Genomic DNA, 14,737 nt, shown 5'->3' on the forward strand with positions numbered 1-14,737 from the left:
CAAACCCAATACAATAAATTACTGTGTACCATTCCATTACTTTCAAGCACAGCAATGGCTGCATCATGTTAGGGGTATGACTGTAATCGTTAAGGATTGAAGAGATTTTCAGGATAAAAAACAAACGGAATGGAGCTAAGCACAGGCAAAATCCTAGAGGGAAACCAGGTTCAGTCTGCTTTCCACCATACACAGATGAATTCACCTTTCAGCGGGACAATAACCTCAAACACAAGGCCAAATCTACACTGAAGTTGCTAACCAAGACGCCGTTGAATGTTCCTGGGTGGCCTAGTTACAGTGTTGACTTAAAAATTCACTTGAAAATCTATGGGAAGACTTGGTTGTATTGCAATGATCAACAACAAATTTGACAAGAGGTTGAAGAAAATAATGGGCAAATGTTGCACAATACAGATGTGGAAAGCTACTACCTGGAAAGACTCCCAGCTGTAATCACTGCCAATAGTGATTCTAACATGTATTAACTCAGGGGTTTGAATGCTTATCTGATGAAGATACAGCATATTAGCTTTAATTTTTCATGATTTTTCTTACAAATGTTAGAATATTTCTTCCATTTTGACAGAGTATTTTGTGTAGATAGTTTACAAAAATGTATTGCATTAGTCATGTCAGGGATCCTACTTGAAACATCACGGCAGCGTAGCCTAGTGGTTAGAGCATTGGACTAGTAACCGGAAGGTTGCGAGTTCAAACCCCCGAGCTGACAAGGTTCAGGCCGTCATTGAAAATAAGAATCAAATCTGTCGTTCTGCCCCTGAACAGGCAGTTAACCCACTGTTCCCAGGCCGTCATTGAAAATAAGAATGTGTTCTTAACTGACTTGCCTGGTTAAATAAAGGTTAAATAAAAAAACTTTAAAAACTGAGTATCACTAAAGTCAATAGATAATCAATCATAAAATGATCAATTGTGTAGGACTTCACTAAATACTTCATAATAACTGCCAAAATGTTATAAGTGTAGGAGTTGTTCTTTAACTTCTTGGTGACCGGGGGCAGTATTTTCACATCCAGATGAAATGCATGCCCAAATTCAACTGCCTGCAACTCATCCCCAGAAGACAAGATATGCATATTATTAGTAGATTTGGAGGTCACTCAATTCAAATGGGTTTTCATTGGGAATCCAGATTTCTAAGGGACCTTCTTGCAGTTCCTACCGTTTCCACTGGATGTCAACAGTCTTTAGAAATTGGTTGAGGTTTTTCCTTTGTGTAATGAAGAAGTACGGCCATCTTGAACGAGGGTAACTTCAAGTGTACTGATCGATAGAGGCGCGTGACCAGAAAGCTAGCTACAGTTTGTTTTCCTCCTGTATTGAACACAGATCATCCCGTCTTCAATTTTATCTATTATTTACGTTAAAAATACCTAAAGTTGTATTACAAAAGTAGTTTGAAATGTTTTGGCAAAGTTTACAGGTAACTTTTGAGATATTTGTAGTCACGTTGCACAAGTTGGAACCAGTGTTTTTCTGGATCAAATGTGCCAAATATATGGACATTTTGGATATATATCAACAGAATTAATCAAACGAAAGGACCATTTGTGATGTTTATAGGACATATTGGAGTGCCAACAAAAGAAGCTCGTCAAAGGTAAGGCATGAATTATATTTTTATTTCTGCGTTGTGTCGCGCCTGCAGGGTTGAAATATGCTTTGCTCTCTGTGTTTACAGAGGTGCTATCCTCACATAATAGCATCGTTTGCTATCGCCGAAAACAACAAGTGTAGCTTTTATTTGGTATCTTATATGTGTGATTTCATGAAAGTTTTATTTTTATAGTAATTTATTTTGAATTTCGCGCTCTGCATTGTCACTGGCTTTTGGCCAGGTGGGACACGTCCCACATATCCCAGAGAGGTTAAGGACTGTGGAGACAAACTAATTTCAGTGTACCCCTGTAGAGGCCCAGGGCTGAGAGATTATTAGATTATTACCATAGCCTGAGATTATTACCATAGCCTGCCAAGGGAAAAAAATATTTTTAAAATACAGTTGAAGTCGGAAGTTTAACATCTACTTAGGTTGGAGTCATTAAAACTAGTTTATAAAACCACTCCACAAAATTCTTGTTAACTATAGTTTTGGCAAGTAGGTTAGGACATCTACTTTGTGCATGACAAGTAATTTCTCCAACAATTGACAGATTATTTCACTTATAATTCACTGTATCACAATTCCAGTGGGTCAGAAGTTTACATACACTAAGTTGACTGTGCCTTTAAACAGCTTGGAAAATTACAGAAAAATGACGTTATGGCTTTAGAAGCTTCTGATAGGATAATTGACATAATTTGAGTGAATTGGAGGTGTACCTGTGGATGTATTTCAAGGCCTACCTCCCAAACTCAGCGCCTCCTTGCTTGAAATCATGGAATAATTAAAAGAAAGTAGAAAAAATGTAGACCTCCACAAGTCTGCTTCATCCTTGGGAGCAATTTCCAAATGCCTGAAGGTACCATGCACATCTGTACAAACATCTGTACAAACAATAGTACGCAAGTATAAACACCATGGGACCACGCAGCCATCATAACGCTCACATGCTCATAACTCTCTGCATACATCAATGATGTCGCTCTTGCTGCTGGTGAGGTTCTGATCCACCTCTACGCAGACGACACCATACTGTATACTTCTGGCCCTTTGGACACTGTGTTAACAACCCTCCAGACAAGCTTCAATGCCATACAAATCTCCTTCCATGTTCTCCAACTGCTCTTAAATACAAGTAAAACTAAATACATGCTCTTCAACCGATCGCTACCTGCCCGTCCGTCAAGCATTACTACACTGGACGGTTCTGACTTAGAATATGAGGACAACTACAAATACCTAGGTGTCTGGTTAGACTGTAAACTCTCCTTCCAGACTCACATCAAACATCTCAAATCCAAAATGTAATCTAGAATTGGCTTCCTATTTCGCAGCAAAGCATCCTTCACTCATGCTGCCAAACTGACCATCCTACCGATCCTCGACTTCTATATATATATCTATCTATCTATCTATAATAATAATAGCTGAAGTTCACTGAGAAAAAAAAAACTGGTCTCCATTGATAGAGTTCTGCTTGGCATTGTTTTAGGGTCCTGCTCGCAACCTTGCTGTTCAATGACAACAATAGCACACTGATGGAGGGACATTCATGGAGTGTGCCCATCTTGTTCACATGTTTGGAAGAGAGAGCGAGACTGCTACCACATACCGCATGTGGCCAGCACTCTGTGTTTGTGCGTGTGTGTTGCCATATCCCTGGTGTCTGCCCATTCACTGATCTAACAGCCAGAGGAGTGAGTCATCGCGGAGCCGGGCGAGCCTGCTCTGGTCTGATTAATCAAACCGTTTTCATTTAAGCCAGCTATTTATAATACACCCCTTCGTGAGTCAGATCAATATTTCAATCTCCATATTTATCAAAGATAGCACCACCAAGCAATTTCTAGTTCCACCCACCTTTTATCTTCCTCTGGCTATCACAGCCACTTAACCTTGCAAAGTTCCATAAGGTCCCCTTACAAACTCTCACTCTGTCTGTCTGTCTGCCCAAGAGGCAAGGCAAACACAATCTGTCTCAGATTCTTCTGCATAAATTAAGTCCCACTGGGTAAAGGCTATTACAGGTCATAATTATTCACCAGAGAGAGACACTGAAACACCCCAGTAAACCTAAGCGTTTCCCTCCTCTTCATGGTGTAATGTCTGCTGCTGTGAGAGTCCCTGATGCTTAATCACTTCATCACAGTTATCTCAGAATATACAGCCACACAGCCACCAGGGGAGCTTATGGTCTTCCTGGCAATTCTCTCCGCTGAAGTGGGTCCTTAGCCATACGAGGGCATTGAGCAGGCTCGATGGTGCACCCCTGTTGCACTCCCACTGTATTGATATGTTCTGTGTATGTGACAGAGCCACTCCTCTTATCTCTGGTTCTGGCCTGATTCACTTCAGAGCTCTCAGAGGAAGATGACTTCTCCTAAACTGGTACAAGGACTAAAGTGAGTGCACCACTCAAGTGGATTGGAATGACTAAGCGTTCTGAAATAAAACGCACCATGTTTAAGTATCTTTTTTTAAATTTAACCTTTATTTAACTAGGTAAGTCAGTTGAGAACAAATTATTCTTTACAATGATGGCCTACCGGGGAACAGTGCCTTGTTCAGAGGCAGAACAACAGATTTTTACCTTGTCAGCTCGGGGATTCGATCCAGCAACCTTTCGGTTACTGGCCCAATGCTCTAACCATGAGGCTACCTGCCGCGCCGATACAGTATCTAAGGGCCAGCCCACATGAAAAAAATACTAGTCTAAAAAAACTGTAGCTTTACTATATTTACAGTGCATTCGGAAACTATTCAGAACCCTTCACTTTTTCCACATTTTGTAACATTACAGCCAAATTGATTGAATAATTGTTTTCTAAATCAAATCTACACACAATACCCAATAATAACAAAACTAAAAAAGGTTGACATTTTGAAAAAAAAAAAAAAAAAACTTATTTACATAAGTATTCAGACTCGAAATTGAGCTCAGGTGCATCCTGTTTCCATTGCTCAACCTTGAGATGTTTCTACAACTTGGAGTCCACCTGTGGTAAATTCTATTGATTGTATTTGGAAAGGCACACACCTGTTTATATAAGGTCCCACAGTTGACAGTGCATGTCAGAGCAAAAACAAATTGTCCGTAGATGCTGCTGGGGAAGGGTACCGAAAAAAATTCTGCAGCATTGAATGACCCCAAAACACAGTGGCCTCCATTATTCTTAAATGGAATAAGTTTGGAATCAGCAAGACTCTACCTAGAGCTGGCCGCCCGGCCAAACTGAGCAATCGGGGGAGACCAAGAACCCGATGGTCACTCTGACAGAGCTCCTCTGTGGAGATTGTCATTGATTATTACATAATGAAATCGGCTGTTAATGGCATGTTTATTGCTGTTCATTATATTTCTTTATTTCTGTGCATCTTTTTAGGTAAACCATACTCTATACAAAGCCAACCAAGTCTTGATTCAAGACAAATCACATGTCAACAACTGTCAATCATTCCCTGCCATGTATCATCTCCATTACCTGAATCTATAAGACTCTTAAACTGAACAGCACCTCTGCTTCCGGCTGATCTTTAACTGAAATCCCACAGTAGATGGGCATCACCATAACCTTCCCCTAATCCTCAATCAGTTAGTCTTGTAACTGCAAGAACCACATTTTGGTCACTGTTTCCCGAGCCACCCTTATTAGGGAAGGACATGCAGGAAATGTAAAAAAAGCACCCTTTGGTCATGTCCAGGGGAGAGCTTTGTACCTGGAAGAGCCTTTCTACCTGGAAGGTCCTTTGTGTGTATAGGCTGTAGGGCATTGTTGCTGTTGGTTTAGTTCTGTGAGCAACCATTTTGTGACCATGCTGTCTTTAAGAACTGTTTGGGGTGGTCAATTGTTCTGAATGGTATGTGTTAAGTTTGACCATCAGTGAGTTTAATCATGTGTTACAAAATTCAAGATGTTCATAATGTAAAGGTTTTTTTGGAGGCATTGCACGTTTCAGGTCCAGGCAGTTTATTGGCTGCGCCCACCAATAAGGTGACTGTCTTTAAGTAAAGCCATTTGTATTTCTAAAATATCTGTTCATGTAAATGCAGTGGTTACCTGTTATTTTCTACCATCAGAAGTACAGTATTGTTTGTCATCGTTTTTAGTCTAGTGGAAGTAACTGATCTAAATCATTTTGGTGTGCGCATGTTAATGTGTTATTTGTCTGTCAAACAAGCAAGCCTAAGCTTTAATAAACTTTGCTTGCTTGATCCATCGAAAGATAAATAGGAAGTTTGGACACACCTTCTCATTCCAGGGTTTTACTTTATTTTTACTATTTTCTACATTGTGGAATAATAGTGAAGATATAAAAACTGAAACACCACATGTAGTAACCAAAAAGAGTGTTAAATCAAAATATATTTATATTTGAGATTCTTCAAAGTAGTCACCCTTTGCCTTGATGACAGCTTTGCACCCCTGCACCAGTGGCCGGTGGACCAAACAGTTAATTTGATGCACTGCAAGGGATACTACAGTGGGGAGTATGGTATACTACAAAATGATATAGTAAGCACTACATGATCGAGGGGGGAACATCAGAGGAAAATTCATGGCATGAGCTCCCCAGGGACATCACGTTCAAATGAAAAAAAAGCATCGACAAATCTAGCAGCTAACAGTCTAAAGTAAGCACTACGTGGTAGAGGGACACTACAGTGTTTAGTATAGTATTCTACACAGTACACTGCAACATTCTAAAGTAAGCACTACATAATCAAGAGCTACTACAGTGTGTAGCATTGTTTGTTTGATTTGCGACACATATTTTGTGTCGGTAAAATGTATTCTGCGAGAAATGGCAGTGGAAACGCTTTAATGCGCAAATATTCATATAATAACCATCTTATCGAATTAAACTTGGATTTATGCAATGATATGGTGTGTGATCCTTCCACTATGACTTGGGAAACCATGCAATTTCTTAGGCTACAGATGAAATAACTAATGAACTTCACAGGGTGGTGAAAGAGTACATTGATCTTGATGATCCATTCCAATAAATTGAGGGTCTGATTCAGGTGACATGATGATCAATGCTTGACTGCAGTTTGACAAATAAAATATTCTAGCTCTTATCCATAATAATCTCATGTAGACTAGCCTACCCACACAGCCTACCTGCACTGTATGCTGTTGTCTAGATCAGGCACATTTGCTATTTAAATGCAACAGTTTGTGACAAAACTATTGGTAGAGTTGAAAATGCGATGGAAACACACTGAACTATATTTTTTATTCGGTACATGAAAACTTATGCAAATAATAACATTTTGTGACTTCTATCCGTAACAAATCCGTTTGGTGAAAACACCACTGGTGGGAAAATGGGCATATTTTCTTTATGCAGATTTTTAGAAAAATAGCATTAAAATCTGTCACAAATTAGATAACAACCTAACTACTGACAACAGATCAATGGAGGAAGCATACCAGTCAGACATGACTTACTGTAAGTTGAATGCATCTCATCGATTTGCCCCAGACTTTGGTTCTTAGAGAAGACCATAGCCTGCAACACAATTGGACAACAAAAAGACCATGTAAAGTGATAATTTTAACTTCAAGAACACACTAGACCAGGTTGTTTACGAGAGACAACACCTTTTATTGGACACGGTGCCATGTTGGGAACAACAGAAACTATCCGGTGGTCCTGTGGCGCTAGTCAGTGATGCCTTGATCCTGTTTTGGTACGTACACATTTGGTTTTCCCCTGCAGTTGGTTCCTGGCCTTCTCGTTGGCCTCCACTTCTTTGGCGATGTCTTTGGCTATTGAAAGAGGACGAACAGAGACCTTTATGACCCTCTGGATCACAGACATGGCTTGTTTATGTGAACTGTTGTTTTTACCACATTAAGGTATATGACCCGGAGACCACTACTGAGGAAATGAAGCATCCTCAGAGATGCACATGAACTATCAAGTGGTTACATTTTTATGGGTGATTTGTACACACACACACACGTCTCCTGGCCATTTCATGTCGATTAGTCTGAGCAGGTGCTGTTGGATTAGAGAACCTGTCCGCCGGTCAAATATATAAAGTATTGTGTTGTTAACAGCATTTATCCTCTGACATGCCCAACTACTGACTGGATAGTACAAGCCAAGCGCTAGGTCTAGGAGGACATGCCATTCTACACCTAGCATGATCATGTATCAAGGTCACTCACTGACATTCTTAGAGCATGTACAAGTACTGTAATAAACACCCTCAAGATATCACAGAAGCATGGCAAAAGGCAAGGCAAGAAAAAATACTTGCTAGAGCTGAAATGATTTACGTCTTGATAAGAGTAGACTCAAATTATGTGCTAGGCTCAAAGCAGGCCTTGGTGTTTCATTCAAACACTGCTTCCCATCAGAGATGTCTATTCTGTTGTGCTGAACCTCTGACCGTTCCATGCAGAGGCAGGTTCTGTGTCATCATGGAGAAATACTAACTCAGAGAGTACTTGGCAGGGCTGTGACATGGTCTGCAGTGCTCTCCGCAAACACAGCCGTCAGTGGGCCTGGCTCTGTACACACCACACTGGGCTGCTGTAAATTACCTCCGCTACACACACACGCACAGAAATTGGAACTAGCAGGTGTGATTTCACATTTTTCTTGTAAAGGTTCGTCAATCGTGAATGATAGCTTGGAGTCAATAATGGCCAAAACAGTTATACAACAATGGCTTTGAATTGAGGAAAGTATGTTTATGGTGGTTAGAAGACTGCTTTGACATTTAAAAGCAGATTTGTACCATCAGCCAAGGTTGACTCCCTGTCATCGTAATTTTTCACAGTGAAAATGGCACTCTTACCTGATTTCGGTTCGAGGGCGTCGCACTGGGCATTGTAGAAGTGTACAAAGTCCTGGTGCCTCCTGACCAGCTGGTCTCTCGTGCCCTGGGCAGAGAGGTGGCACTCCTTCAGCCTCTTCTTCAGCTCCTGCATAGACAGCAGTGTGTATACCAGCTTCCTCATCGGCTTCCTCTTGGCACCTAGGGAGCTGTGCCATATGAAGTCATAGAGAAGATCAGTTTACAAATTGTTATAACATGGTCATTAGACTATTATTCATTCCATGATGAACTACAGTGAGGAAGTTATTGTTATTGCAGCACTCAGACCTCTGGCTGGCCCAAAAACAGTCCATCATAGGGAGGGCACCACAGAAGAAGACAACATGAATTTAATGTCCATAGTTAACCTTCCAATCCATATAAACTAGTGACCCACAGTGTTTGTCATTTTACCCTGATGAAGACAGCCTGTCTGTCAAAACAACGGTTATTCAATTATAGCATCTGAGAGTGTGAGGCTCTCCTTTTCTTTTTTATGGTCAACCTAAGGCCTGATATGCAGGGCGGAGCGAGGCTCCTTAATTAAATTATATTGGAGGCCGGGAGTCACTCCGCTACCACTTGTAAGAACAGACACATATTTGGAGCCAGACATCTTGGCAGCAGTGTACGGTATAAAGCTCTTCGCTGTCGCTTACCCAGTGGTGTAAAGTACTTAGGTAAAAATACTTAAAAGTACTACTTAAGTTGTTTTTGGGGTATCTGTACATTATTTATATTTTTGACAACTTTTAGTTCATTACATTCCTAAAGAAAATAATGTACTTTTTACTCCATACATTTTCCCTCCATACATTTTCCCTGACATCCAAAAGTACAGGTTACATTTCGAATGGTTAGCAGGACAGGAAAATGGTCCAGCTCACACTTATCAAGAGAACATCCCTGGTAATCCTTACTACCTCTGATCTGGCAGAAACCCTAAACACAAATGCTGATTTTGTAAATGATGTCTGAGTGTCGGAGTGTGACCCTGGCTATCCATAAATACAATTTTTAAAAATACAATTGTGCCGTCTGGTTTGCGTAATATAAGGAATGAGAAATGAATTATAGTTTTACTTTGATATTTAAATATTTTTGCAATTACATTTACTTTTGAAACTTAGTAAAAGTATTTGGTTTGAAATATACTTAAGTAAGATTTTACTGGGTGACTTTCACTTTTACTCAAGTTTGACAATTGGGTTTTTCCATTACTGCGCTGACCACCCACGTAAGGCTAATAAATATATTTGGGTATTATCGGGGCTTTCCAAGTAATTCTGTTTCAGTTCTGTTGTTGTTCCCTTCTCTGCTTTTCAAATAGAAAGTCCATAAGGAGGATTCAGGACAGGACAAAGTTCTGACCACATGGCATTTATATGAGTACAGTAGCATTGACAACTCCTCACCAGCTCCTATTCAGAGCTGTGTGGCAGGTCAAATGTGTTGAAGAGTATAGGAATTTGTGTAATCCATCACTCTGACATCAAGGTCACGAATCAAGGGTTCCGTGCTGTCATGTACACTTCACAAGTTTGATGGAGAATCAAATGGCTCAGGCCTATATTTATCCTACTGTGGAACCTTCCATTAGATTGACAGAAATAAACATTTCCAGGTTGACTTCAAATTTGAGTAGACAGTACTTTCAGCAGAGGAAGGGATATTACATCTCCCCAAACATAAATCTAAACTAAATATACAACTCAGAGACATGTCAAAATAAATCAAAACATAAGTCACATACCTGACCTAGTACTAGCTTTACATCAAGGTTAATAGAACATTCTAGGGGAATTCTAAGGGACACTTTTTGAAGTTTCAGCTTAGTTTGGACGTCATCAGTGTCAAGGGAGCCTAAAATAAGTAGAAACGTGAAAAAGTGAACTCTTGAACCCCTGTGAGATGTGTGTTCAATGGTACCTCCTAAGGCTCTCCTTCTTTTCCCCTTGGGTCAGACAGCTGTCCAGGTGCTTGTTGATGAACTGTTCAAGGATGCCCACAGAACACACAGGACACTCCACTGAAAAACACACACAGCAGGATTTATAGACAAACACACATATAGAAAAGGAGACACACATTGTGAAAAGGCCACATTTCCATGCAGCATTGAAATCATCCATCATTTTTAAGGGATTACCCAGTACTTTTGTGTGCTTTTTAGCCAGTAGTTCTGAAGGTAGTGCTCAACACCCCAAAGTGGTCCCTGGTTACTACATCACATATGTGCAGATACAGTACCAGCCAAAAGTTTGGACACCTACTCATTCCTGGGTTTCTCTTGATTTGTACTGTTTTCTACGTTGTGAAATAACACATATGGAATCATGAAGTAACAACAACAAAAAAGTTAAACCAAAACATATTTTATATTTGAGATGCTTTAAAGTAGCCACCCTTTGCCTTGATGACAGCTTTACACACTATTGGCATTCTCTCAACCAGCTTCATGAGGTAGTCACCTGAAATGCATTTCAATTAACAGGTGTGTTGTTGTTCAAAGTTAATTTGTGGAATTTATTTCTTTTTTTTGTTTGAGTAGATCAGTTGTGTTGTGACAAGGTAGGGGTGGTATACAGAAGATGGGCCTAAAAGACCAAGTCCATATTATGACAAGAGCAGCTCAAATAAGAAAAATGACAGTCCATTATTACTTTAAAACATTTAGTTCAGTCAATACAGAACATTTCAAAAACTTTAAAAGTATCTTCAAGTGCAGTCACAAAAACCATCAAGCGATATGATGAAACTGGCTCTCATGAGAACCGCCACAGGAAAGGAAGACCCGGAGTTACCTCTGATGCAGAGGATAAGTTCATTAGAGTTACCAGCCTCAGATTGCAGCCCAAATAAAATGCTTCACAGAGTTCAAGTAACAGACACATCAACATCAACTTTTCAGAGGAGACTGCATGAATCAGGACTTCATGATAGAATTGCTGCAAAGAAACCACGACTAAAGGACACCAATAAGAAGAGACTTGCTTGGGCAAATAAACACAAGAAATGGACATTAGACTGGTGGACATCTGTCCTTTGGTCTAATGAGTTCAAATTTGAGATTTTTGGTTCCAACACACATTGCTTTTCTGAGACGTTGAGTAGGTGAACGGATGATCTCCACATGTGTGGTTCCCACTGTCAAGCATGGAGGAGGTGTGATGTGTGTCAGTGCTTTGCTGGTGACACTGTCTGTGATTTATTTAGAATTCAAGGCACACTTAACCAGCATGGCTACCACAGCATTCTGCAGTGAAACGCCATCCCATCTGGTTTGAGCTTAGTGGGACTATCATTTGTTTTTCAACAGGACAATGACCAAAAACACCTCCAGGCTGTATAAGGTCTATTTGACCAAGAAGGAGAGTCATGGAGTGCTGCATCAGATGACCTGGCCTTCACTATCACCCAAATGTCTTCACTATTATTCTACAATGTAGAAAATAGTAAATATAAAGAAAAACCCTTGAATGAGTAGGTGTGTCCAAACTTTTGACTGGGACTGTATGTGCATCATGTCATTGCTCTCTCACTCTGCTGTGTGTGTGCATCTTGCTAGCTGTCACTCAGAAGGTGAGTGGCTGAAGCTCATTGACTAGAAGTCAAATTGCTAGGGGGCTGTCCCACATGGGTGAAAATGTAAGAAAAATAGAGCAGCACAGCTTCCAGAAAAACAGTCGCTTTCAATCTAGGGATTTTGTGGCTAATTGAGGTAAAACAGTAATTCTGCTCATAGATTATGCATGTATGAACTACACATCCAGCTCAAACTGGAAGGTTTAAGAAATACTTAGTAGTCGCCAAAAGGTCCTGAGCATGTCTTTAATGGACAAGAATATTCTATGCAACTAGTACAAAAACAGTACAACCAACATTGCTTTCTCTATGGAGGGCATTTCCATTTTAAGCATAGGCCCATACTGTATCCATTAGAAACACTATGTTTTGGCAGCCAAGTCTCTCATATTCAAAATGTTCCAATGGAAAATAGAATTAGTGTCTTCACACACACACAGAGAAGAAGAATTCCTGGAGACAGTCAGTCAGCAGGCAGGCCTTACCTTTAACTAGAGGCTTCAGGTCCTGTGATGAGGACTGTGAATCAGCCAGGGACGCCAGCCCTGTCATGGAGAAGTCAATCTTCTCCATCTTTACAGACACCAGCACCTGGGGTGGTATGTCCTCAATGGGCTCCTCCTTCACAGAGACCTGATGATCAGGGACTACTTTCACAGTCTGTGTAGGACGGGGGCCCTCCTTCACAGTTTGGCTACGTAGAGGAGTGTCAGACAGTCTCTTTCTGCATGGAATAGGTTGCTGTGCTGGCGTGGCCTCTGTAGTGAGAGAAGTTGTGGAGGTGGTGGGCCCCTTTCGGAAAAAGTGATTGAAGATGGAGGCCTCCTTCTTGGGGGCCGTTGTCTGTCTAGGTTTTTTACACTTGACAGATGAGGCCGGGGCCTTCCGGGATATTGGAGGCGAGTCAAAATTAGCATTTGACAACTGCTGTCTGGGATAAGAACATCAGAGCTTTAGTGTAAATAAATAGTCAATCAGTCACAGCAGAGGAACAAGAGGACAAATCTGACAAATCCTCCAGCTCTAAGTAGTCTGATAAAATTCATTCACAATTTCACACAAATATGTACAACAACCCAAAATCACACACACACAGTGAAACAAACACTCACTAAAATGGCTAAACAAAAACAGTTGCATCTATTGAGGTGCAGGATTTCTTGGAGGTCTTGTGGCCCATTGGAAAGAGTAATGTGAGCCCCTTGACAGAAACTGCACATGTCCAATTATCTTGCACTTCCCTGCGAGCGAAAAAGACTGGGCCAGTTGGCCACAATCTTGGAAATGTGGAGAGCAAACAAATACAGCTGGTGCCTGGAAGCTGCAGAGCCATTACTGGGCCATAAAGTGGAATCAATGAGGTGTGCAATGCTCTGCTTTCCATATTGAAACCATTTTATGTCTTCGCTCTGAGCATTAGAGCAGGTCACAACACACTCCTGCACACAGGGCAGCCAGCACCCTCACAGCACACACTATGCGGAGCAGAAAAAGCCATAAATCCCCCACCAGGACTGCTCACAGTACCTTACCCCTTAGTTAAATATAATAGGGTTAGAGCCTTGGGCCAGTAACTAGTTCAAATCGCCAAGCCAACTAGATAAAATAAATTAGTCAATCTTGCCTTGAGCAAGGCACTTAACCCTAATTGCTCCCAGGTCGCAGTCAATAATGGCTGACCCCACTCTCCGGGCATTGGGATCAGGGGGAGTGGGATATGCAAAATAATGAATGTCCATTTCACCACACAATGTCCAGGTTATAAGCACCCCTATTTGGCATCAATCCAGAGACTACAGTGTGTGAGATAACCAGCAGGGTCAAGGACACATTTAGACACCTTTCAGAAGCAGGGGAAAGCATACATTAACAATAAGCAGCAGTAGACTGGCCGTACAGACAATGCACAGACCAAATCAAAGACTGAATAAATTGAAGGGAAGTGTTGAAACATAGCCTTTATAGTACCAAAGAAGTTGTTTACATCCTTTAGACAGGACTGTGTCATGGTGGTTAAATAACTGCTTGCTAACATGTTATTTTAATGGGTGGTATCTTACATTTCTTTGAAGAATTCCAACATTTAGGCCTAGGATAATGCAATAGTTTAATAGAGGCTGACAGTAAGGCTAAGTATTGACACACACATGTAAAGCTTTTTTCTAATTATGTTAGTTTTATCCTGTACCCCATTAAAGCCAAAGCAGAAGCAGTATTGTTGTGTAAAAAGTAAGGGTTACAATATAAATTTTAGTTATACTGAGCCCAACATTACTTGGTAGCTATCAGATCAAAGTCAGATTTAGCAAAGTCCCATCCCTATTCAAAAGTAGAGATCCCTCTCCATACAAAGAACACAACATTGCCTGCTCCACCTAACCTCATTGATAGATAGATAATCAAAATGCCAATACTGGATTATGGGAGTAGATAAAACAGCAGGCCACATAACAGGTAATGACTGCCTACTGTCTTCTAAATCAGAGTTACATAATGGTGCCGGAAGGGATGGCTGCCGTTTTACGGGCTCCAAACCAACATCCAGAAGTGGCACTTCTAGTGGCCGGGTACTTTACTGCAGGGAAACTTAAATCCGTTTTACCTAATATTTCTACCAGCATGTCACATGTGCAACCAGAGAGGGGGGAGGAAAAAAAAGAGGAAAAAAAACTCTCGACCACCTTCAC

At 40.8% G+C, this 14,737-nt stretch overlaps 1 protein-coding gene across 2 annotated transcripts in view; it reads right to left on the bottom strand.

The window, feature by feature from the left end:
* LOC109891181 (E3 ubiquitin-protein ligase RAD18) overlaps positions 1-14,737 on the bottom strand; it is a 101,339-nt gene that overhangs the window by 75,340 nt on the left and 11,262 nt on the right. For both annotated transcript variants that reach the window (XM_020483520.2, XM_020483519.2), the window contains exons 5-9: positions 12,536-12,981; positions 10,395-10,494; positions 8,445-8,632; positions 7,334-7,404; positions 7,084-7,144 (exon numbers count right to left, since the gene is read on the bottom strand). In XM_020483520.2, the coding sequence (XP_020339109.1) occupies positions 7,084-7,144; positions 7,334-7,404; positions 8,445-8,632; positions 10,395-10,494; positions 12,536-12,981 (866 nt within the window). The remainder of the gene's footprint in view (positions 1-7,083; positions 7,145-7,333; positions 7,405-8,444; positions 8,633-10,394; positions 10,495-12,535; positions 12,982-14,737) is intronic.

The sequence above is a fragment of the Oncorhynchus kisutch genome, linkage group LG5, assembly GCF_002021735.2.
Source record: "Oncorhynchus kisutch isolate 150728-3 linkage group LG5, Okis_V2, whole genome shotgun sequence".
NCBI classification, from domain to species: domain Eukaryota; kingdom Metazoa; phylum Chordata; class Actinopteri; order Salmoniformes; family Salmonidae; genus Oncorhynchus; species Oncorhynchus kisutch.